The sequence below is a fragment of the Chrysochloris asiatica genome, unplaced genomic scaffold (assembly GCF_000296735.1).
Source record: "Chrysochloris asiatica unplaced genomic scaffold, ChrAsi1.0 scaffold00050, whole genome shotgun sequence".
Taxonomy (NCBI): Eukaryota; Metazoa; Chordata; class Mammalia; order Afrosoricida; family Chrysochloridae; genus Chrysochloris; species Chrysochloris asiatica.
The window spans coordinates 1,254,430-1,277,719 of NW_006408568.1; the positions used below are offsets into that span (position 1 = coordinate 1,254,430).

The following is a 23,290-nucleotide window of genomic DNA, read 5'->3' on the forward strand; positions in this document are numbered from 1 at the left end:
TTCTCCAAGCTGAATGCACTGCTAATCGTAATAATTACAGCTATGATAATAAAAACAACAGTATTTACCCTACTAGGAGTCCCTGGCTGGTACAAACAGTTAATGCTCTCAGCTAACTGATAAGTTGGAGGGTCAAATCCAACCAGAGGTGCCTCAGAAAAACCAGCCATTGAAAACCCTTTGGAGCACAGGCAGAGTCAACTCATTGGCAGTTGGCTTACTGGTATACTGCCAGGTTCTGTTCTCTGTGCTTTTTTATTGTTAACTGATTTGATCATCATAACCACCCTTTGAAGCAGGTACTATTATTAGTTTATTTTTGCAGATGATGAAACAGAGGCACAGAGAAAATAACTAACTTGTCCAGGGCTAACCAGCTAATAAGTGACAAGATTAGGCTATGAACTTGGGAAGCTGATTAGAACTTGGTTTCTTCTACTTACCCTTCCTTGAAATGGTTTCTAGACCTTTTATCATCCTTACTGTTCATCCTCTTTTGAACAATCATTGGCTTGTGAACATATTTTGTCCTTCAGATATCGGGATTGAGCTCCACATATGGCCTGACAACCTGCTTGTGAACACACTGAGTTCACAGGGTCCATGTACAGAACAACTCCATTGAGTTCACAGCCCCCTGGGAGACAAGGCTGACAGTGCGGAGATATGGAGAAGCATGGAGCCAGTGAATGAGCCAAAGAAAGTCAAGTCAAAGTTTTGAGGTGGTCTGTGGAGGAAGGAGCTGAAGTAGGTCCCTGGATGCACACTGGCAGAGGAGGAAGAGGAGGAAGCCCTTGTGTTTCCCATGCCCAACTGCCTTGTGCTGGTTGAGAATGCTCAAGTGGGAGCCTCCAGGTGGGCGGGATGGGGGCCCAGGCTAGTCCCAAGGCATCCAGCATGAACATGGCTCTTCTGTAAGAGGGAGGCACCAAGGAGTAAGAGGTGGGAGGGTGAGATACAAATGAGAAGAGAACAGGGGTGTCAGCCCCTAAATTTCCCAGTATCTTGGCACCTTGCCAGTCTATCTTGAACAGAGTAGGGCTAGAGGGGAAATAGCCAGTTGCAAGGAAAAGAGATTTTAGTTTCCTGATCTCAATTGCTCCTGAGGTCAGAGGCAGAAGTGGTAGAAAACAGGAGCCATGGAGTCAGAAAGACCTGGGTTCAAATGTTGGTTCCAGTATTTCCTAGCTGAGTCACCTTGGGGAAGTTACCTAGTTACAGTTTCCTCAGCTGTCAAATGGAGATAGGAAAGCCGAACCAAAAGGATTGTGCAAGAGTTCACTCACCCTCCGACGTGGGCATATTTACCAGAGCACATGTGGGTGAGGGCAATGACTACCACCTGATGACATCACTCTTGAGTATTCATTATTCCTTCTGGCTCACAAGGAGCTGGAATGACTCAGAAGTAGAAGAGCTGTCTTGATGAAGCCTCTCCTAAGTATTCATTATGCCTTCTACCTCATAAGGTGCCCTGGTGGTACTCTAGGATAAGCACTGAATTGCTAATGACAAGGTTGGCAGTTCAAATCCACCAACTGCTCTGATTTCTGAAGAGGCTTTCTGCTCCTGTTAAGATTTACAGCTTTGGAAACACTATACAGGGTCACTATGAGTCGAAATGGACTTGATGGCAGTGAGTTTTGGGTTAGGTTCTATCTAGTACCTAGTATCTTGCCAGGTCCCTGCCTGCAGGACAAGATCTGATGTCATTAGTATTGCACGGTGTGTAATCACCTTTCAGAAAGCAATTTGGCCTTTGTTCTTGGTGCCCAAGAGTGGGAACACCCTAGGATAATGAATAGGGGTAGACCAGATCAAGAGAGACCACCTGGTGGTCTGATGCTGAATAATCCTAAAGAGGCATGATATAATCTATGATGACTATGTGAAGAAGCTGATTCCAGAACTGAACCCTGAGGCTCAGATGAGCTTTCTGATTGGTGACAGTGTGTGGGAAAAAGTAGCTCATCTCTTGGGATCTGGAAGCTTCACAGGAGCACTCCTCTCAGACTTTACCTCATGGTTTTCTTTATTTGTATCCTTTTTGGTTATAATAAATCCAAAGAACCTGTGTGACAGAAGCAGTTTGCACTCAGCTGTTAACTAAAAGTTTGGCAGTGTGAATCCCAGAGGCTCTACAGAAGAAAAAGCTTGGTGATCTGTTTTTGTAAAGGTTACAGCCAAGAAAACCCTGTGGAGCAGTATTACTCTGTAATGCCTGTAACACACAGGGTTCCCATGTGTCAGGGATAACTTGATGGCAGTTAAAAACAAGTATGGTATTGCAGAAATGGCCTGACGGCCATATCTGACCTCTGACTATACAAGGAAGGAGAATCAAACTCAAAATCAGCCCAGGGACAATTCCTGTAAGGCTTGAAAGTCACACAGGCCTCCACTTTCCAACATTCTTTTTCCTCTTCTGACACCAAAGCATTCTCTACTTATCCATTGAGTTCTATAATCTGTTGCAAAGGCCACACAGAACTCACAGACAATACTCACAGTTATGGGGTTTATTAGGGAAGTGAAGAGGGTACAATTCAGGATCAGAAACAACAGGATACAGCAGTTCGACAGTCAGGAACATCTCTTCTCAGTCATATTACAGGTACACCTCCCTCTTGTCCTCAGCCTTTCAGTCACATGGACACCTGGCTTCTGTCTTGCTTAGGCAAGTTTTGCAAAGTTCCTTTAGCTCTGTCTGTAAATGTCCAAAGAATACCCAATTCTGTACACCAACCTCCTGCCCGAAGGCACTCAGCTTTACTTGTTCCCTGGCTGGGAAGTCTGCTGCTCTGTCTCTTCTGTGCTGTTGCCTCTGCTTCTCCATACAGGAATCTCAGGCCAAGGATGTGCTCTGGTCCTGGTCCTTCTTTCTTAATGGTCTTGAGATCCTCATTTTAAACCCAGTGGAATGGCAAAACTAACCAATCCCTGCATTAGAGTCTTGAACACCCTATTTACATGGTTCCACCTAATCATTTTGTGGGAGTTACAAAGGCTAGGGATAGAAGAGCCATATCAGGTAAACTTACTGTACCACAGGCATACTCTATTATGAGTCATTCCAGTGAATTTATAAAACCACAAGGTCAGTGAGAGCCAATAGGAGCTATTTGGCAGTCCAAAAGACTGTGTCCTAACTTGTGAGCTCTGATTTAGCTCCTAGAGGCTAGGGTAGAAAAGAGGGGATGGAAAAGGGGGAAAATGAGGACTGGATCCAGTTCCACACTTGGGGAATTGTTTTTATGCTAATCCTTAGCATAGAATTAGTGTCAAAGGTGGGATTTGGTGCATTAGTTAAGCGCATTAAGTTAATGTCTGTGAGTTTAATTGAAAGGTTGGTGGTTCAAACCCAGCTAACAGCTCCTTAAGAAAGATCTGGTGATCTGCTTCTATAAAGAGTACACCTAGAAGACCCTATAGGGCAGGTCTACTCTGTCACATGGGGTCACTAAAAGTTGAAAAGCACCAAACAACAACAATTCTTGGCTCACAGCAAGTATGTTTTACCTAGCAGTCAATCTTAGCTCTAGGTTTCACCTGAAAGGATCTGCCTCCTGTTATAGGAATTTCATGCTTCAGGGGTGATATGGGAGTACTTCTTCCTGCCTTAAAAGAAAGGAGGGAAGTAGATGTTGGAGAATGAGGGGTTTCTGTATGGAGCCTGACCTCTCCCTTTTCTGGAGGCCTTGCCACTGATGTGTGTTTAAAGGTTGGAAGAAGGGAGGAAAATCAAAGACAATTAAACTGGAAGACAGGGGGTGAGGTGTGGTAGAGTGGGTGGGGATGTAGGGGATCACCAGAGGCCTCTCTGGAAGAGCCAGGGGAGTCACTGAAGGGAGAGCCTGACATGAGGACAGCATGGGGTTTGATGGGGAATTGTGATGTGGCCAGAGAAAGCACAGCTTGGAGGTGGTGATGAGTTAAGTCTTAAAGTCGGGTGGAATAAATCCTCCAACTTTGCTCTTCTTTTTCTAAACTTGTGTTGGCCATTCTAGATCCTTTGCAGTCTCATTTAAATCTTAGAGTCTACCTGTCAATTTCTTCAAACTAGTGTGCTGAAATTTTTAGTGGAATTATATTGAAGCTAAAGATGAGTTTTGGAAGACACCTTACTGTTGTTGTCTTGAATAATCTTCTGAGAGTTTTAAGTGTTCATTTTACAAAGCACATAATTTAAATAGATAACTTCTAAAGTCCTGCTAGGGATGATTTCATTTTTAAACATTAAGTCTTTTGCTAGGTATTGTGAAGCCATGGTGACCCTAATAACATAACAGAATGAAACACTATCCAGTCCTGTGCCAATTGCACAATCTGTGTTATGCTTGAGTCCATTGCTGCTGCCACTGTGCCAATCTATCTCATTGGGGGTCTCCCTCTTTTTTGCTGACCCTCTACCAAACATGATGTCCTTCTCCAGGGACTGGTCCCTCCTGATATATCTGAAATAGGAGAGATGAAGTCTGTTCATCTTGGCTTCTAAGGAACAATCTGGCTGTACTTCTTCCAACACAGATCTATCTGTTAGTTCTTTTGGAAGCCCATGGCACTTTCAATATTCTCCTCCAACACCATAACTCAAAAGCATCAGTTCTACTAGATAGACAGTTGTACTAGACTGTTGTTAAGTGCCGTCGAGTTGGTTCTGACCCATAGCAACCCTGTATAGGGTTTCCAAGGAGCGACTGGTGAGCTTGAACCACCGACCTTGTAGTTCAAATGGCTTTGCAGTCTGGCGCATTAGTTTAGGATGTTTGGGCCGTATCTGAAACGCATTAAACTAAATCTCTGCGAGTGGAATGGAGGAGTGATATCTTGTATTTTAAAAGTTCCTCAAGAGATTCTAAATGAGTTGAGGACCCCTGATTTGGATGGTGCCTGGTGGCAGACACTGGCCCAGATGCCACTCATTCTTACCTTAGGGGTGAAGAGCAGGATGGTCAGCTCCTTGGGAAAGTTTGGGCCCAGGCTAAAGCCCACCCCTCACCTGCCTGGGGAAAGAAAACACAGGTTCCAGGTTTCCTTCTAGGTAAGGGCAAGTGGGAGGGGAGACCCTACGGGCTGGCGTCTCCACCTGGCAATAAACTGAAGGCAATAAATGCTGTCTCCTGTCGCCTCCACATTCTCCCTCAGACACACCTGTCTACACCCTCTCCCCCACCCTCCAGTGATAGCCCTGGGGGCACCTGAATGTGCACCCACTAGCTTCACAGCTCTCCAGGATGAACTAACTGACTTCACTGGTTACAGATGAAAAAGGCCTGGATGAACTAGGGAAACAAGTGAGGCTTTCCGCTTTGTAGTTGTTGTTAGTGCCCGTTGATTCAGTTCCGACTCAGAACTGACCCTGTATAGGGTTTCCAAGGTGCAAGCAGCTGGTGAGTTTGCACAGCCCACCTTGCGGTTCAAACCGACCTTGCGGTCCAGTGCTTATCCTACAGAGTCACACCAGGACTCCAGTCCAACCCTCTAGTTCTGCGCTTTTTCTCATCGGCCCTCCAGGTACACTGAAATTAAAGAGGAGCTGGAGGAGCTGGACCGCATCGCAGAGCAGACGCTCTACGACCTGTACAAATACAACTGCTCCAACACCCTGGGAGCCCATCCTCACCGCCGCCGCCGTGACCTCGGAAGGACTCTGCCGCACCCCCTGCAGCGCCTGCAGGTGCCGCCCAGTCCCCGCCAGGCCCGCAGCGCGGCCTCTGGCATGCGGGACAACAACCCCCAAGTGAACAGGGAGGACTGGAAGATCGGCTTCCAACTGGTAAGGCCCAGATGGCCACGCCCACTCACTCCTGTCCCCTCTGATTCCGCCCACTGCTTGGACTTTGCTCCATTCCCTGACCCCGCCTCCGTTGCCTAGTGATCTGAGGCGGAACCTCGTAGACTCACTAGCCATGGATGAATAAGTGAATAAATAAATAACAACATCTCTCTGTCTCTCCGCTCGTGGGGTCTCTTACGTGGAGCCTTTTTAAAGCAGGGAGTCAAATCGGATGTAGAAAATGCACCTTTCAGAATTCAGGCGTGTTATTCCCCCACCCCCACCATGCCCCACTGTGGACTTAGGACCCTCCAGTGTGGTAGAGAGGAGCTCTGGTGGTGCTTTTGGTTAGTCACCGTACTGCTACCTTCAGCGTCAGAAGTTCAAGTCCACTAGCAACTCCGGGAGAAAGATGAGGGTTTCTGTTACCGTAAGGATTTGCAGTTTAGGAAACCTTATGCAGGTCCCTTTGAGTACGTATCCACTTGATGGTAGTGAGAGTGAGAGTGTGAGTGTGAAGAAGAACTGGGGTCTGACGGTTTAAGAATTGTGGTTAACAGTCCAGTGCTTACCCTGCAGCTCCACACCAGGACTCCAGGAAAACCTTTACAAGGTCGCCCTGAGTTGAAGCCTCCGGGGGGCGGCGTGTTTCCCTGGTCCCTCTGGGCCTTACTTATCTGCAACCAGTGAAGTCTTTTTTTTTTTTTTAAAAAAGAAAAAACCCAACAATTGCTCATGTCATGATAGTCCGAATTACAATGCACTTGCCCTTATATGTTATGTAAATTTCCCCTCACTTTGAAAGGATTGAATCAACTCCTGTTGTTGTTGTTAAGTTGTTGTTGTTAAGTGCCTGTTAAGTGTTGTTGTTAAGAGGAGGTGTAGGTTCTGATTCATAGCATTTTTTGAGGAGGAGCTGGTGGGTTTGACCTGCCCATCTTGTAGTTCCAAATCCAGTGCTGTTCCTACAGCGCCACACCAGGAGTCTGAACCAACCCCTACACACATTTTTCATCACAATCACCTTCACTTGTTGCACTTGTAGCTTTTAACATCATTGTAAAGACATTGAACCTTTTCTTGTGCTAAAACCTAAAAACCCACTGCCCTTGAGTTGATTTCAACTCAATAGGGCAGAGTATTACTTCTCCATAGGGTCCCCAAAGCTGCAAATCTTTACAGTAAAGTAAAGCTAAATAAGAATCTTATTTTTAATTTACCTTACAAATTCAACTTAAAGACACACTTAGGAACTGAGCTCACATAATCAAGAACTGATGGTATTGGAGGAAGAAGTTCAAGCTGCACTGAAGGCTTTGGCAAAAAAAAACCACACACAAAAAAAACCAAAACTCTAAGAATTGATGTAATACAAATATAAATGTTTCAACAAACTGGATAGCACTGAAGGTGCTCACTCACCTATCCCAAGAAATTTGGAAGACAACTACCTGGTCAACCGATTGTGCCCATTGCAAATAAAGGTGACCCAATAGAATGTAAAAATCACCAAACAATATCATTAATCTCACATGCAAGTACATTTTTCTGAAGCTAATTCATCAATAGTTGCAGCAGTACATTGACAGGGAGCTGCTAGAAATTCAAGCTGGATTCAGAAGAGGATGTAAAGCTAGTGATATAATTGTTGATGCCAGATAGATATTGGCTAAAAGCAGAGAATACCAGAAAGATATTTACGTTTACTTTAATCGACTCTGTAGATACATTCGACTGTGTGAATCATAACAAACTATGGACAACATTGCAAAGAATGGGAATTCCAGAACACTTAATTGTGCTCATGAGGAACCTGTATGTAGACCAAAAGGCAGTTGTTAGAACAGAACAAGGTGATTCTGAATGTTTTAAAATCAAGAAAGGTGTGTACTAGGGTTGTATGTTTTCACCGTATTTATCCAATCTGTATGCTGAGCAAATAATACAAGAAGCAAATAATATGCAAATAATATGGCATCAAGATTGGAAGAAGAGTCATTAAAAACCTGCGATACACAGATGATACACACCTTGTCTGAGGAAAGCCAAGAGGACTTAAAAATACTTACTGATTAAGATCAAAGCCTTCAGTATGGATTGTATGCACCTCAATGAAAATCCATGTAAATGAAAACCCTCACTAGTGGACCAATAAATAGCATCATGATAAATGGAGAAAAAATTGAAATTGTCAAAAACTTCATTTTACTTGGATCTGCAATCAATGCTCATGAAGAAATCAAATGATATATTGCATTAGGCAAATCTGCAAAAGACCTCTTTAAGTGTTCAGGAGTGAAGATGTCAGTTTGAGGACCAAGGTGCACCTGACCCAAGCTGTAGTATTTTCATTCTCATATGCATGTGAAAGTTGAACAGAGAATAAACAAGACCATAGAAGAACTGGTGCATTTGAATTACGGTGTTGGAAAAGAATATTTAAAATACCATGGACTGCCAAAAGAACAAACAAATCTGTGTTGGAAGAAGTACAGCCAGAATACTGTATTTAGAAGTCTGGATGGTGAGACTTCATCTCTTGTTCTTTGGACATGTTGCCAGGAGGGACCAGCCCTTGTAGAACATTATGCTATGTAAAGTGTAGTGGGGAAAAAGAGGAAGACCCCCAAGGAGATGGATTGACACAGTGACAGCAACAAGGGACTCAAATATAACAATTATGAGAATGGTGTAGGACCCAGCAGTGTTTCATTCTGTTGGGATTGCTAACCATAGAGTTGGTGGTTCTAATCCACCAATTGCTCCTTGGAAACTCTATACAGGGTGACTATGAGTAGGAACAAACTCAATGGCACCTAACAACAACAAGGAACCTATTTCTAGTAACTGGGGACTGCCAGTAAAAAATATGAGAGAGTAAGAGAAAAATAGGGGAAGCACAAAAGGAGATAGAGAGGTTCCCTCTAGTGCCAGTAGGCCATTCTACCATGAAACCTGAGTTCTAGTTTCAGTTCCTGCTGCTGGGACAGACCTCTTGATGCCTCAATCTTCCATCAGTGAAATGACAGAGAAGATTCCTTGCCTTGTCCTTCTTTGTTGTTGTTATTGTTATTGTTAAGTGCCAAAGAGTTGGTTCCAACTCACTGTGATCCTGTCTACAGTTTCCGAGGTGTGGCTGGTGGGTTTGACTCACCAGCAACCGTCTGTTTGCAGCTCCTAGTCTCCTCTCTCCAGCCCCAAACCAAACTAGTTACCACGGAGGCTCTTCTGAACCATGAGTTTCAGAGAACTGGGATTCATAGAGTTTTGAAGGCAGTAACCTTTTGGAAGTAGGTAACTAGACCTTTCTTTCAAGGTACCACTGGGTAGGTTCAAACCATTAACCACTTGAATACATAAGTTGAATGCTTTATCATTTGTGCCAGCCAGGGACTCCTTCCCTTTGCCCATCACTCCCTTAATCCCATGTTCTTCGGATCTATTCTCCCCCTCTGTTTTTCTTTCATCCCCATCTCTAACTCCATACCCTTTTCTAACAGTCCTCTTGTCTACCATGGCCCTACCCTGCTGCCTGTCTCCTGACCCTCTGATCTCTTTGTCCAGTGCAACCACAACAAATCGGACTGCTTCTACCAGACATACTCATCAGGGGTGGATGCAGTGAGGGAGTGGTACCGCTTCCACTACATCAACATTCTGTCCCGAGTGCCTGATGGCTCACCATCCCTGGAGGAGGACACACTTGGCAGCTTCATCTTTGCCTGCCGCTTCAACCAGAACTCCTGCAACCAGGCGTGAGTCCTTCCTGTCTTGTTCCGAGCTCCCAATAGAACCCCCTTCCCTGGGCTAGCCTTAGGCCTAGCTTGGGAAGGGCCAGGAAATCTTGTTGATGAAATAAATGTCTGCCAGCAGGGAAGGAGAAAGCCTTGATCTCAGGTCCAAACCTCTGTCCTGTGGGAATCCTTTGCAGACTTCTGCCTCGCCTGCTCTGCAGGGGTAGCTCCATAGGGGTGGTCTGGGAAACTTGGGCCTTGAGTTCTGAATTCTTTAAGCCTGCTTGTCTCTGTTTTTCTGGGGCCTCTTTCTCACTAGCACCAAAGCTCAAAAGGGCCTGAGAAGTCTCTTGTTCCCATACTTGCCTTTCTCAGATGAGGCAGGCAGTAGTGGTGTGATGGAAAGAGCTCTAGACTGAGGGACCACACTTGAATTCCTTCCTGGTAAGGTGATAGTGAGCATTTCCCATTCCCCGACAGAGCCTCAGTTTGCTTATAAAATAAAGGGTGTGTGTCGGGGTGGGAGGTAAATGTTGAGGCACGTGTGTGTGTGTGTGTGTGTGTGTGTGTGTGTGTGTGTGTGTTCCATTCAATGTTCATTCAACAAATATTTTGAATGTGAGGGCTAGGTGCTCATTACTGTTCTCAGCACTTGGGATGCATCCAAGAAAACAGATCTATAACCCTGGTTATAGATTTTAAGATCTATCCTTTTTACATTTGACTCAAGTGACAAAGATGGTAACATCCCCTCAAGAGTTACAAGAATCAATCACACAGATAACAAATGTGAGGACTCTTCATAGGCCACTAAGTATTGTGGGAAAGTTGAGTATCATTACTTTTGTACTTAAGGAGGTGTATGATTCCTTATATGAAATGTCCAGAGGAGGGTGGGAGGTTCCCTTCTGTAGCATCTGGCCCCTCTTACGCTTTCTTTCCCTTTCTACTTCTCCTCAATTCATGGGGAACCCTCCCCTCCTATGTCACTGGACAATGGCAGCAGGGCCAGGTGTCACCTGCTTCTACCCCCTCCCCTTGCCTCTCTGCCCAGCACACAATTCTGTTCCCGTCTTTAGTCTTTGTGTTTGTTTGAGGACAGAGGCTGACACCTGGGGAATATAGCAGGAGCAGCACCTGAGCCTGGGTCAGCCCACACTTGCCACTTGATTTATTCTGTCCCCTTTTGACCTTCCCACCTGGAGTTTTCATCCCAGTCCTCAGGCTCTGCCTTCCCCATGTGCCCATCCTCGTTATTAATGACAGTCCATAGTTCATCTTTTTCTTGGCACTTAGATCACCTTAGCTCAGAGCCCCATCCTTCCTCACCTGGACGATTGTAACTCTCTCCTAATTTGTCTTCTTGTCTTTTAAACCCTTCCTTCACTTCTGTAACCATCTGTAACCACAGGAGGACTTCACTATTCTGATTCAAGGAGCTCTGGTGGCACAGTGTGTTAATCGCTGGGCTGCTAACTGAAAAATCAGTGGTTCAAACCCACCAGCTGATCTGTGGGAGAAAGATGAGTCTGTTTGGTCCCATAAAGATTTACAGTCTCAGAAACCCTGTGAACAGTTTTCCTCTGTCCTGTAGGGTCACGAGAAGTCAGAATCAACTCAATGACAGTGGCTTTTTAAAAATTATGATTCAGAACATTTATCATTTCAATAGTTTCTAAATATGCAATTCAGTGACACTGACTACATTCTTGTTGTCATAGTTAGGTGCTGTGCAACCATCCATCCCTCTTTAACATAACCTCACTGACACCTAAAGTTCCCATCTAATCTTTCAAGTTGCTATTGTCATTTGGATCCCATATAGCTAGATCTTGAAAGAGCACGATGCTCAACGTGGACATTCTTTACTAGCTAAACTATTGTTCGGTTTTAAGAAGACCTCAGGGAGTATTTTTGGTGTAAGTACAATCTTTTCTTCTTTAATAGCAGCTTTATTGAGAGAGATATAATTCACACACCCTAAAATTCACCTTTTGAAGTATACAGCTTAGTGGTTTTTTTACTATAGTCACAGAGTTATGTAACCATTATCACCGTTGACGTTTAGAACATTTTCATCACTCTCAAAAGTGACTACGAGCAGTCACTCCTATCCTCCTTCTTCCAGCCAGTGACCACTAATAGACTTTCTAGATTTCTGTGGATTTGCCTATTCTGGACATTTCATATAAGGAATCATACAATTGTTGTTGTTGTTAAGTGCCGTTGAATCAGTTCCTACTCATAGCCACCCTGTATAGAGTTTCCAAGGAGCCGTTGATAGGTTTGAACCCCCGACTTTATGTTTAGCAGTCTCATGTTTATCCTATGGTACCACACCATAGCATTAAATCATACAGTATGCAGCCTTTTATGGCAGACTTCCTTTATTTAGCATGTTTTCAAGATTCATCTATGTTGTAGCATGTATTAAAGCTTCATTTCCTTTAATGGTCAAATAACATTCCGTTATATGAATGAATATACCATGTTTTGTTCAGCTGTTCATGAATTGACAGACATTTGGGTTGTTTTCACATTTTGGCTATTATGAATAATGCTGCTGTGAACATTCATGTACCAGGTTCTTGTAGGTATACCTATGAGTAGTGGTGCAGCAGTTAAGCACTCAGGTCTAATGGAAAGTTTGGGGTTCGAACTCACCCAGTGGCACTTCTGCTGGAAAGAAACCTAGTGACCTGCTCTTGTAAACATTAAAACCTAGAAAACTCTCTGGGCAGTTTTAATGTGTCCCATGGTGTTGCAATGAGTCCAAACCTGATGGCACCTAACAACCACATGGTAACTCTATGTTTAGTAATTTCAGGAGCTGCTATTTTATAGTGCCAGCAGCCATGCATGAGTGTTCCAATTTTTCTACATGTCCCCCAATACTTGCTATTGTCTGTCTTTTTAATTTTATCCATTCCGGATCCCTATAATCATAATGTTGATGTTGTTGTTATGTGCCGTGGAGTCAGTTCTGACTCATAGTGACCCTGTACAGGGTTTCCGAGGCTGTGAATCTTTACGGGAGTGGAACGCCTCATCTTTCTCTTGCGGAACAGCTGGTAGTTTCAAACTGCTGACCTTGCGGTTCACAGCCTGATTCGTAACCACTACGCTACCATAGTAAATTTATATGGTGGTAGTGGTAGTATGCTGTGAAGTTGGTTCTGACTCATAGTGACCCTGCATGGGGTTTCCAAGGTGGTAAATCTTGGAATGTGAGCAGAAAGCCTTATCTTTCTCCAGTGGAACAGCTGGTAATTTCAAACTGCTGAGCTTGAGATTAGCAGCCCGACTCATAACCACTATACTACCAGAGTTCCTTAGTAAATTTATATAGCTCTTACTATTTAATAGGAGTCCTGGTGTGGTGCTGTAGGATAAGCACTGGACTGCTCACCACAAGGTCAGCAATTGAAACCCACCAGCTGCTCCTTGGAGAGCCTGTGCAGGGTTGCTATGGCAACAACATTTAGTAGGCATGATTCTAAGCATAATTTAAATCTCACTTAGAGGCAAGTCCTTTTATTATCCCCATTTTACAGATGAGGAAGTTGCGGTACTGAGAATAAGTAATTTGTTTGAACCTCACAGCTAATACATATAGGGTATTAGCTCCATGGGATTTCCGAGGTTGTCTTTATGTGAGCAAACAGCCTCTTCTTTCTCCTGCAGAGCATCCAGTGGGTCATTATGAGTCAGCATTGACTCGATGGCAGTGGGGTGTTGGTTTTGGTTATAAGGGAAGAACTGTGCAGTTAGCTGAGAGGGTATTAAGAGAGTAAATAGAGATGAGAAAGCTGTGGCTCCTGTCCTCAAGGGGCTCACAATTCAGTCAGGGAACCAAGACTTAGACATGTGAGAAGTTACTACAAGAATTTTCATCATGCAACCCAGTACACGAGAGAGGCCACAAGGCAGCCTGCAAGTCAAGGCTAATGAGGCTGGATGGTTTGGTAGGAAGAGCACAAGGTTTGTGTCCCAGGTTCATCATCACTGGTTGTATCTTTCTGGACCCGTTGCTTGACCTCTTTCAGCCTTAGCTTCCTTTTCTGTGATGCAGTTGTGGTACGGCACGTACTTGTAGTAGGGGATCAGGAAACAGGTGGTTCTGAAAGACGTATGTGCAGCAGGAGTTTGAGGGAGTGGAGATTTTCCTGTTTCACCTCCCTACTCCCTCTGATTCCTACACCTTCCTCTCTGACTCTCTCTCCTGACAAGGAATTATTCTCGCTCCTACCACCTGATGTATGGGAACTGCTACACTTTCAATCACAAGAACAACTCCAACCTCTGGATGTCTTCCCTGCCTGGGATCAACAATGGTGAGCAACTCCCCCTTCCCTCACACCACCCAGCCTACATTTACTGGCCTTGGGTTCACTTCCATCTGCCCATCTATGGCAATTAGTTGTAAATTTTTTAATGAGTTCTCATAGCTGGTGGTGGAAGCTCCTCATTGGCACTCCCCTTCATGTGGTACCCAGGGCATGTGCCAGACCTTCCAGGCCTTAGATACACTTCTGCTCACATCCCCATTGGTTGAGATGCTGTGTGCCTTCTGAGTCTCACTAACACATGCCTACCTCTATCCTAGGAGGAGTTCTCCCTGCTCTTTTCCCCCTGTGGGCACTACTTGGTCCATTCCAGACCTGATAGGAATCCTGTCCCAAGCCTTCCTGCCTGCCTCCATATGCCAGCTCTGTTACTGGATGTTGTAAAGTCGATTCTGACTCATGGTCACCCAACAGGACAGAGTAGAACTGTTTTGTTGTGGATTGAATTGTTTCCCCTTCAAAATGTGTGTTACAAATTCTACTTTCTATATGTGTGGTGGTAATCCCATTTGGGAATGGGCTGCCTTTGTTATGTTAATGAGACCAAATTAGTATCCGGTATAACCTGAGCCAATCTCTTTTGTGATATGAAAGAGATTCAAGAAGGAAATAGAGCAGAGTTTGGGGAAAAGAGATGCCAAGCCACATGAAGATCGCTCAGGAGCAAAAACTCAGAAGAGACAAGGACAAAAACTCAGAAGAGACAAGGACCGTCCCCCAGAGCTGAAAGACAGAAAACTTTCCCCTAGAACCAGCACCCTGAACTCAAACTTCTAGCTTCCTCAGCTATAAGAGAATCAATTTGTTTGTTAGAGCTACCCATTTATGCTATTTCTACTAATGCAGCATTAGATAACTAACATGGCCCATAGGGTTTCCCAGAAGGCCCATAGGTTTCCAGAAGGAGTACTGGTGATGCACTTGTCAAGTGAACCCAGCAGCAACCCTGCAGGAGAAAGATGTGGCCATCTGCTTGCATAAAGAAACCCTACAGGGCAGTTGGACTATAACCTATAGGGTCACTATGAGCTGGAACAGACTCTATGGCAATGGATTTGATTGGTTAGAATCTTTATGTCAGCAAATTGCCAGGTCTTTTATCCTGTGGAGTAGTTGGTGGGGTCAAACCACTGACCTTTCAATTAGCAGCCAAGTGCTTTAGCCATTGAATCACCAGGGCTCATTTGACTCCAACTCAGAGGTTGCTAAATCCATTTGTAGATATTTCTGGCTTTTTGTTCTCCTCAAACCACTAGAGAGTAGGCTGATGGATCAGTGGGTTCCCACAGACTAACTCTTCTCTATGATTTTTTCTCTCTCCCTCTCCACCCCTCCCATGCCCCCAGGCCTCTCCCTGGTGTTGCGAACAGAGCAGAATGACTTCATCCCACTGCTCTCCACAGTGACAGGGGCCAGGGTCATGGTGCATGGGCAGGATGAACCTGCCTTTATGGATGATGGTGGCTTTAACTTGCGCCCTGGTGTGGAGACCTCCATCAGCATGAAGAAGGCAAGGATGCATGAAGAAGACTGGGAAACTTGGGAGGAGAGCCCCAGATTGGAAAGGGTCTGGGAGGTGACCTTGAAACCCAGAAGACTATGGAGGGAGATCATGTGGAGGCCTTCGGGGGCAGAAATGAGGGACAAAGGGACTGGCAGAGTGGGCATTGGGAGGTAGGACACTGGAGAGTGGACTTTGGGTGGGAAGGTGCTGAGAAAGGGTCAAGGGATGCTTAGAAATGGCTCTCTGGCCCAGAACCCTTGGAAGTGGTACTGAGATGGGCACTGAGGGCTGCTGGGAGCACATGCTTACAGATGGTTAGCTGGTAGAAGAGGCTGGCAGGGTATGAGATACCTCTGGAGTTAAGGGAAGACATAATCCTGGCCATGGTCTGGGCCATTGGCTCTGAGTTCTGACCTCTTGGTGTGGGGGTTCATAGGAAGCCCTGGACAGACTTGGGGGCAACTATGGTGACTGTACCAAGAATGGCAGCGACATCCCTGTCAAGAACCTTTACGCTTCCAACTACACTCAGCAGGTGAGGCCCCACCTGCCAGGCAGTCAAGGTTGTAGAGTGTTTGTCTTTCAGAGATGGGGGATGAAGGTGGGCCATGGTGGGGAGCTTGTGGAAAGAGGGCTGGAGGTGCAGTGCAGAGAATTTTTGTCCTGTCCTGCCCTGCCCTTTGTGGGCTGTGTGGGTCGGAAGGTGAGGCAGTCCATGAGGCCTGAACCCCGTTTCCTCTTCATTCTTCTTTCTTCCAGGTGTGTATTCATTCCTGCTTCCAGGAGAGCATGATCAAGGAGTGTGGCTGTGCCTACATCTTCTACCCAAAGCCCCAGGATGTGGAGTACTGTGACTACTGGAAGCATAGATCCTGGGGTGAGATGCCCCTCCCCATCCAACTTCAGAACTTTCCAACAAGTGCTCTCCTTTCTTTTGTGGGGATGGCCTCTGGCTCCCACCAGCCCAGATGAATTCTTCTCATAGTCACCTTTTAGCCCTTATCTCTGTGTCTCTGTTTACCTCTCTCTCGGTCCCTCTCCTTTCCCTCTCTTTCTGTTTTAACTTCTGTGTGTTGGTCAAATTTTACCCATTTAAAAATAACCTGCAGTAAAAGGAAGGAAGAACACATGAGGGAAATCTCAAGCAGGAAGGGGTCAGTCATTCTCTGCTCACTAAGGTTTCAGCCCATGCTCTACCACTCTACTGACAACTCTCCCAGCGCACCCTTGGGAGCTTAGCAGGGATGGCTATTGCCAACACCTTTCGGGGCCTCTAGTATGCTGGTCTCCAAGACATAGTGGAGCAGGGAGGGGGAACAAGACAAGGAACGGGAAGAAAATATTAGAAGTTCTATGTATTGATTTCAATCCTGACCATTTTATATATGTTCTATAATGTACACAGGAAGCCCTGGTGGCATAGTGAGCTATGTGTTGGGCTGCGAACTACAAGGTCAGTAGTTCAAACCTGCTCGCTACTCTGAGGAGCACAGATGAGGCTACCTGCTCCCATAAAGCTGTGCAGGCTCAGAAACCCCTTATAGGGTCACTGTGAATCAGAATTGACTCAATGGCAGTGGTTTTTTATTTTTATAATGTATATACTGTATAAGGAGCTCTGGTAGCGCAGTGGTTACGAATCAGGCTGTGAACCGCAAGGTCAGCAGTTTGAAACTACCAGCTGTTCCGCGGGAGAAAGATGAGGCTTTCTGCTCCCATAAAGATTTACAGTCTTGGAAACCCTGTGCAGGGTCGCTATGTGTTGGAACCGACTCCACGGCACATAACAACAACATATACTGTATACATTTAATTGTACAGGTAACAACAACAATAACCTGTGGGAAGACACAATCACAAAAGTGTGGCCAGCACTGGAATCTTCTCCTTATCCTGATCTAGGGGAGACAATTCCCTCTTTATTCCCACTTCAGCTGAGTTATTCAGCAAGGAAACTGCATACTAGGAAGCTGAGAGATAAAGCCAATTCCAACCAAAAAAATATAGAAGTTCCGGGAGTTTGCATTCCTGCACACATACGCTTATCTTGCTAGAGATGGCCTTGGCTGATTTAGCAGACCAGACCTCCCATGGTTCCCCCTTCTAAGTTTCCCCTGGGCCCAGCCCTCCTCAGAGTGGGCGAAGGAGTAGGTGGGCCAGCAGCCAATGTTAGGAGAGAGAGAGCCTTCAGACTCCTCAGGAAACATGACCATGGACACCGAAAACTTGGAGGCATCTCGTCTGTCTCCCGTCCTCCTGAAGGACTGTTTCACCAAATTTAACGCACTTCCCCATCTTGGTTCTGTCTGTTTATCTTTCTGCCTCATTTCTTCCCTAAAACTGCTCAGGCCCTATTCATTCTCCTGCCTCTACTTCCTGTCTCCCGCTGCCTCCCACATCCTGTCTCTCTGACCTTAGAGGATCAGAGCACATCAGAACTGGAGCAAAATTCAGAGGCCATCTTGCCTCACCTTTTCCTTTCCTAGATGAGCAAACTTAGGTCCTTGGGTAAGGGTGAGACTGAAAAACATGACACATCCCAGGACATGCAGAGCCAGGACTCCTACTAACCCTTATCTCCAGACAATTATTGATAAGTTGTTGTGAGTTTGAAGAAGATCTATGAGAGAAAAATAAACAATACTGATAGCTGGGAAGTTGTGAGGACTAGGGTGAGGAACTAAGGTCTGTTGAGTTTTCTAAGGATTGCTTGCTTACTCGCCAGAGAAAAAGACCCAGCTGTTTCCCATTCTTCCTAATTTTACATCCCCAGCTCTGTTGGTGGTGGTGGTGTGCCTTCTAATTGATTCTAACTCATAGCGACCCTATAGATGGTTTCTGTGAGTTCTGGTGTGGCGTTGTGGGTTAATGTGTTGGACTTCAATGTCTGAACCACAAGGCTGGTGGTTCAAATTCTTCAGCTGCTCCTCAGAAACCCTATACAGGTTTGCTATGAGTGGACTCCAACTTGATGGCACTTAACAACTACAACAACAACATTTGGTTTCTGAGTCTAAATCTTTACAGGAGCAGAAAGCCTCATCTTTCTTCTGTGGAGTGCAGCTGGTGGATTGGAACTGCTGACCTTGAGGTTAGCAGCCCAACTCGTAACCCACTACACGGCCAGGGCTTTAGATGTAGGGATCTGGGTTAGAAAATGAGTCTCCCAGATAGGGGGAGATGTAAGAGGGAGGGTTGAGTGACTAAAAGCAAGAATGATGAAATAATCTTACTTGGGAAATGGGGAGGGAAATCCATGATGATTCTTCTTCTCTTTTTCCCCCTATTGTCTAGGTTTCCATCTGTTTTGGTATATGCTTTGTAGAGGAATAGTTGAAGATAAGGTGTATGTTTTATTTGACAAGAAACTGCCACACCTTTTCCATAGAGATTGTACCATTTTACAATCCCACCAGCAATATGTGCTGGTTGTTGTTGTTGTTAAGTGCCATCTAGTCAGTTCCCTGTATAGGATTTCTGGGGAGTAGCTGGTAGGTTTGAACTACCGACTTTATGGTCTGCAGTGCAGTGCTGATCACACCAGGAGTCATAATAACAACCTATCAAAATTCTCATAAAAATGGACATTGTTAATCTTTTTGTGTATGCCGTTCTAGTAGGTGTACAGCAATATTTCATTGAGGTTTAAAAAAATATTGTAAGATATATATAATAAAACATTTGCAATTACAACCATTTTTACATGAACAATTAATTCAGTGACACTAATTATGTTCACTATGTTGTGCATCCATCACCACTATTCATTTCTAGATTTTTTTTCTTTACCCTTAGCAGAAACTCAGTACACCTTAAGCAATATATTACTTGGTGGGGGGTGTGTGTTAACAATTTATTGAGATATAATTCATTCACTTGAAGTATATAGTTCAGTGGTTTTTAGTATATTCTCTGAGTTTGTGCAACCATCACCACCACAATTAATTTTATAACATTTTCGTCATCCCCCAAAGAAATCCTATACTCATTAGTCTCTCCGCAGTCCCTCTACTGTACCCCATTCTCTCCCCAGGCTCTGGGAACTGCTAATCTGTTTCTGTCCCTATAGATGTATCTCTCTGGACATTTCCTATCAATGGACTCATGCGATCAGTACCTGGTCATTTGTGACTGCCGCCTTCTTTTTTTTATGGGCTGAGGCATTTACTTTTTTCCACAAAGTCACTGTGATGACTACGTAAATAAAGTACATCATGAGCTTTGTGTTAAAACACTTAGTTTGTAGGGATAGTTCCCATTGGGTAAGGTGTGCTTAGGTTACAGCTTTCAAAAAAAGCACAACATAATCAGGTTAAGATATAAATTAAGGGTTAGGATTGGTGATGGTGATGGTGTGTCATGGAATTGGTTCTGACTCATAATGACCCTGCATAGAGTTGTCGAGGCTGTAAATCTTTTTTTAAAGCTTTTATTGTGAATTGAGTGATGAGTTACATGGCAGAACATTGGTTTTGCACTCAACCAATTGTATTTGTTTCATTGCAATGATTAAAATCCCCTCCATGCACCATTGGTTAACAATATTTTTCCTCTATCCCCTCTTTTTTTTTTTTTTTTTTTTGAGGTACACAAAAACACACAGGAATATGTAATTGTTTAAACAACCAAAGGGCACAATTTGCAAGCCAGCCTCCTGCCTGCCAGCACACAGCCTTTCTCTTTCCATGAGTCTAGAGTCCTCAGGTGACTGTCTTCTTTTACGCTACAGTGTTTGCAAGGTTTATCCATTAGCATGCATCAGAACTTTGTTTTTATGGCTCAATAATATTGTATTTACCCATTTATCTATTGATGAAAATTCAGATTGTTTCTACTTTTTGGTTACTATAAATAATGCTACTATGAAAGCTGGTCTAATTTCTGTGTGGGTATATATTTCCAATTCTTTCCTATACATAGGAGTGGAATTTCTGGGTCATATGGTAACTCTGGTAGCATAGTGGTTACGAGTTGGGCTGCCAACCTCAAGGTCAGCAGTTTGAAACTACCAGCTTTTCAGTGGGAGAAAGATGAGGCATTCTGCTCCTGTAAAGATTTACAGCCTTGGAAACTCTGTGCAGGGTCACTATGAGTCGGAACCGACTCCACGGTACTTAACAACAACAACATGGTAACTATATGTTTAACCTTTTTAGGCACTGCCAGACTCTTTTCCAAAATGGCTGCACATTTTTATATCATATCCCCCTCAGCATTATATGAGGGTTTCAATTTTTCTACATTTTTGCCAACTATTGTTGTTATTTGTCTTTTGATAATGGTGAAGTGGCATCTCTTGTGGTTTACTCCCATTATTCTTACACAGCAGTTGTTCCCATTTTGCTTTTGACTTTTTAAGTTTTGACCATATCTCATACATCTTCACAAAGGTGTACCCTGCATTTGTCTTCCGTCTTAGCTGAATTTCTTATGTTTTTTGATTTTCTATGAATATTCATGAGAACCATTGTAATACTATATGATGCTCTTGTGAAGTAGATGCTCAGGGACCTGGCAGATAAGTGGAGACCTCTAGGGTATGGGGTGGAGAAGGTTGTGGTGCCCTAGGGAAACAGGCACTTCTCTGCACCACCCACAGGGTACTGCTACTATAAGCTCCAGGTTGCCTTTTCCATGGACAGTCTGGGCTGCTTCACCAAATGCCGGAAGCCATGCAGGTGAGTGAGTGTGCCTCCCTCCAGGTCACAGGTGGGTCTGAGTAGAATTCAGGGAACCTAACTTGAGTGGGAGAGCCCCACTCTGCAACACTGCAAACCTTTTTCCATCTCTAGTGTGACCAGTTACCAGCTGTCTGCTGGTTATTCACGGTGGCCCTCAGTGACATCCCAGGTAAAGTGGGAAAGGGAGGGATCTGGGAGAATGTGTGAGAGTGTGTGTATATAATGCTGTGGTCCTCTCTGGGCATCTGTATATGGAGTATGTTTGACCCAACTCCCCAACCCCATAACTCTAAAGAGCATAGGAGTAACCACACTAATGCCCCATTCTTTTCCAGGACTGGGTCTACCAGATGCTATCCCGACAGAATAATTACACCATCAACAACAAAAGGTCTGTCCTAGCCTGGTCCCTGCCCTGGAAAGTCATCTTGGGAGGGAACAGATCATGGAAGAGGAATTAATTAGTACATCTTTTTGGAAGAAAGTGTTTATGAAAGTGTGAAAATTTATCCTTTGTTATTTTCTCCCATGTTTTCCCCAACGCTAAAGAAATGGAGTTGCCAAACTCAACATCTTCTTCAAGGAGCTGAACTACAAAACCAACTCCGAGTCTCCCTCTGTCACAGTATGTCCTGCTTCCCGGAGTCAGTGATTCTCTTGGGTGTCTGAGCAGGGTGGCTGTCATGGAGAAGAAGGGTTGCCTTTGTGGGGCCAGAAAGGCTTGGGCCTCTAAGATAGGAGACCAAGGAAATGGGGTCAAGGAGTCAACTATGAGGTTGAGAGAGTTGGGAGAAGGGGAGCTCAGGCTGAGGGGCAGTGAGATGGTGGGAGGGATGCAGATGTCAGGTGGTGGGGAGAAGGCCCTTGAGACAAATCTCACTTTCAGCTGAGCTTGTGGCCCAATAGTCAGTTTTCCCTGGAGGCATCTACCAGAAGCTCTCTCCCTCTCCCAAGGGAGAGGAGCAGAAACAAGGAGTCCAGGGGGACACAGAGACTGAGTGGGGTAGGTGAATCCTAGAGATAAAGGGTGATGTCTTGGTTGGGACTAGGGGCTGTGGAGCTGGAGCACAGCTTCTCTGCCCAGTGGTCAGTGCGCTTCTTCCCTCTCACAGATGGTCACGCTCCTGTCCAACTTGGGCAGTCAGTGGAGCCTGTGGTTTGGCTCTTCGGTGCTGTCTGTGGTGGAGATGGCAGAGCTCATCTTTGACCTCCTGGTCATCACATTCCTCATGCTGCTCCGGAGGTTCCGAAGCCGATACTGGTCTCCAGGCCGAGGGAGCAGGGGTGCCCAGGAAGTGGCATCCACTCCAGCTTCTTCTCTCCCCTCACGTTTCTGCCCTCACCCTACATCTCCCTCTCCATCTCAGCCTGGCCCTGCTGCCCACCCAGCCCTGACAGCCCCTCCACCTGCCTATGCAACCTTAGGTCTCCACACATCTCCACTAGGCTCAGCAGAGCCCAGCTTCTCTGTCTGTACTGCAGGGGAGCCCTGAGGGAGAGGAGAGTGTCCCCCAACCCAGGCAGGGGTTTCCCTTGGTGGGAGGGGGCAAGCCTTGGTTGGATGAAAGGACGTTTTGTACTTCCTCTCTGAGCTTCCCAATTGTTTTTGGTGTGGAAGAGGGAACCAAGGTGGGGAAGGGACTCAGGAAATTGCCCTAGAGAACAGGGTTCAATGCAGTGACCCAGAATTGTCCCAGCTCCTGCCCTGTTGAGCCTGCTTCTGCATTTAGAGCACTTTGATTTTCCCACCTAACTGCAGACAAGATTCCTTTTTTCTTGGATTAGCCAAGCCAAACTTGAAGCTTTGGCAAGGAGCTTTCCTAGGCAACCACTGAGGACCAGACACAAACAAGAGCACACAAAGGCATGCACAGGTTTCCTACCCAAAGACAACTGAAGTTGGCCCTGGATTGGCCTGGTCACATTGCTCCTCTTCTTGAACTTGGGTGGGGAACCCCACCCGAAAGCCCCCTTTGTTTGTGCTTGGGCAATTCCCCTTCCCTGATTCCCCAGGGCGGGGACTGGAGCAGTCCAAATGTAACGATGGCATAGCCATTCTCAGTCAGTCTTAGAACTTCTCCAGCCTTATTTACTCTATGCCCCCATGCAGCTGCAGGCCTGTGCCTTTGCCCTGTGTCCCTCACACCTAAGCATATTAGTTCAAGCTCATTACACAGCCTGGAAGTTTTCCTCACTTACTCATGGTGAGCTCCTATACATACCTAAGAACCCTGCTCACATGCCAGCAC

General features: G+C 45.2%; 1 protein-coding gene across 1 annotated transcript in view; it reads left to right on the forward strand.

The window, feature by feature from the left end:
- SCNN1A (sodium channel, non-voltage-gated 1 alpha subunit) overlaps window positions 1-22,707 on the forward strand; it is a 29,643-nt gene extending 6,936 nt beyond the window's left edge. The window contains exons 2-12 of the mRNA XM_006862666.1: window positions 5,515-5,776; window positions 9,341-9,531; window positions 13,741-13,844; window positions 15,203-15,366; window positions 15,797-15,895; window positions 16,120-16,237; window positions 20,960-21,038; window positions 21,153-21,210; window positions 21,377-21,432; window positions 21,591-21,666; window positions 22,154-22,707. Coding sequence (XP_006862728.1) covers window positions 5,515-5,776; window positions 9,341-9,531; window positions 13,741-13,844; window positions 15,203-15,366; window positions 15,797-15,895; window positions 16,120-16,237; window positions 20,960-21,038; window positions 21,153-21,210; window positions 21,377-21,432; window positions 21,591-21,666; window positions 22,154-22,534 — 1,588 coding nt within the window. The 3' untranslated portion in view covers window positions 22,535-22,707. The remainder of the gene's footprint in view (window positions 1-5,514; window positions 5,777-9,340; window positions 9,532-13,740; window positions 13,845-15,202; window positions 15,367-15,796; window positions 15,896-16,119; window positions 16,238-20,959; window positions 21,039-21,152; window positions 21,211-21,376; window positions 21,433-21,590; window positions 21,667-22,153) is intronic.
- Window positions 22,708-23,290: the final 583 nt, after the last annotated feature.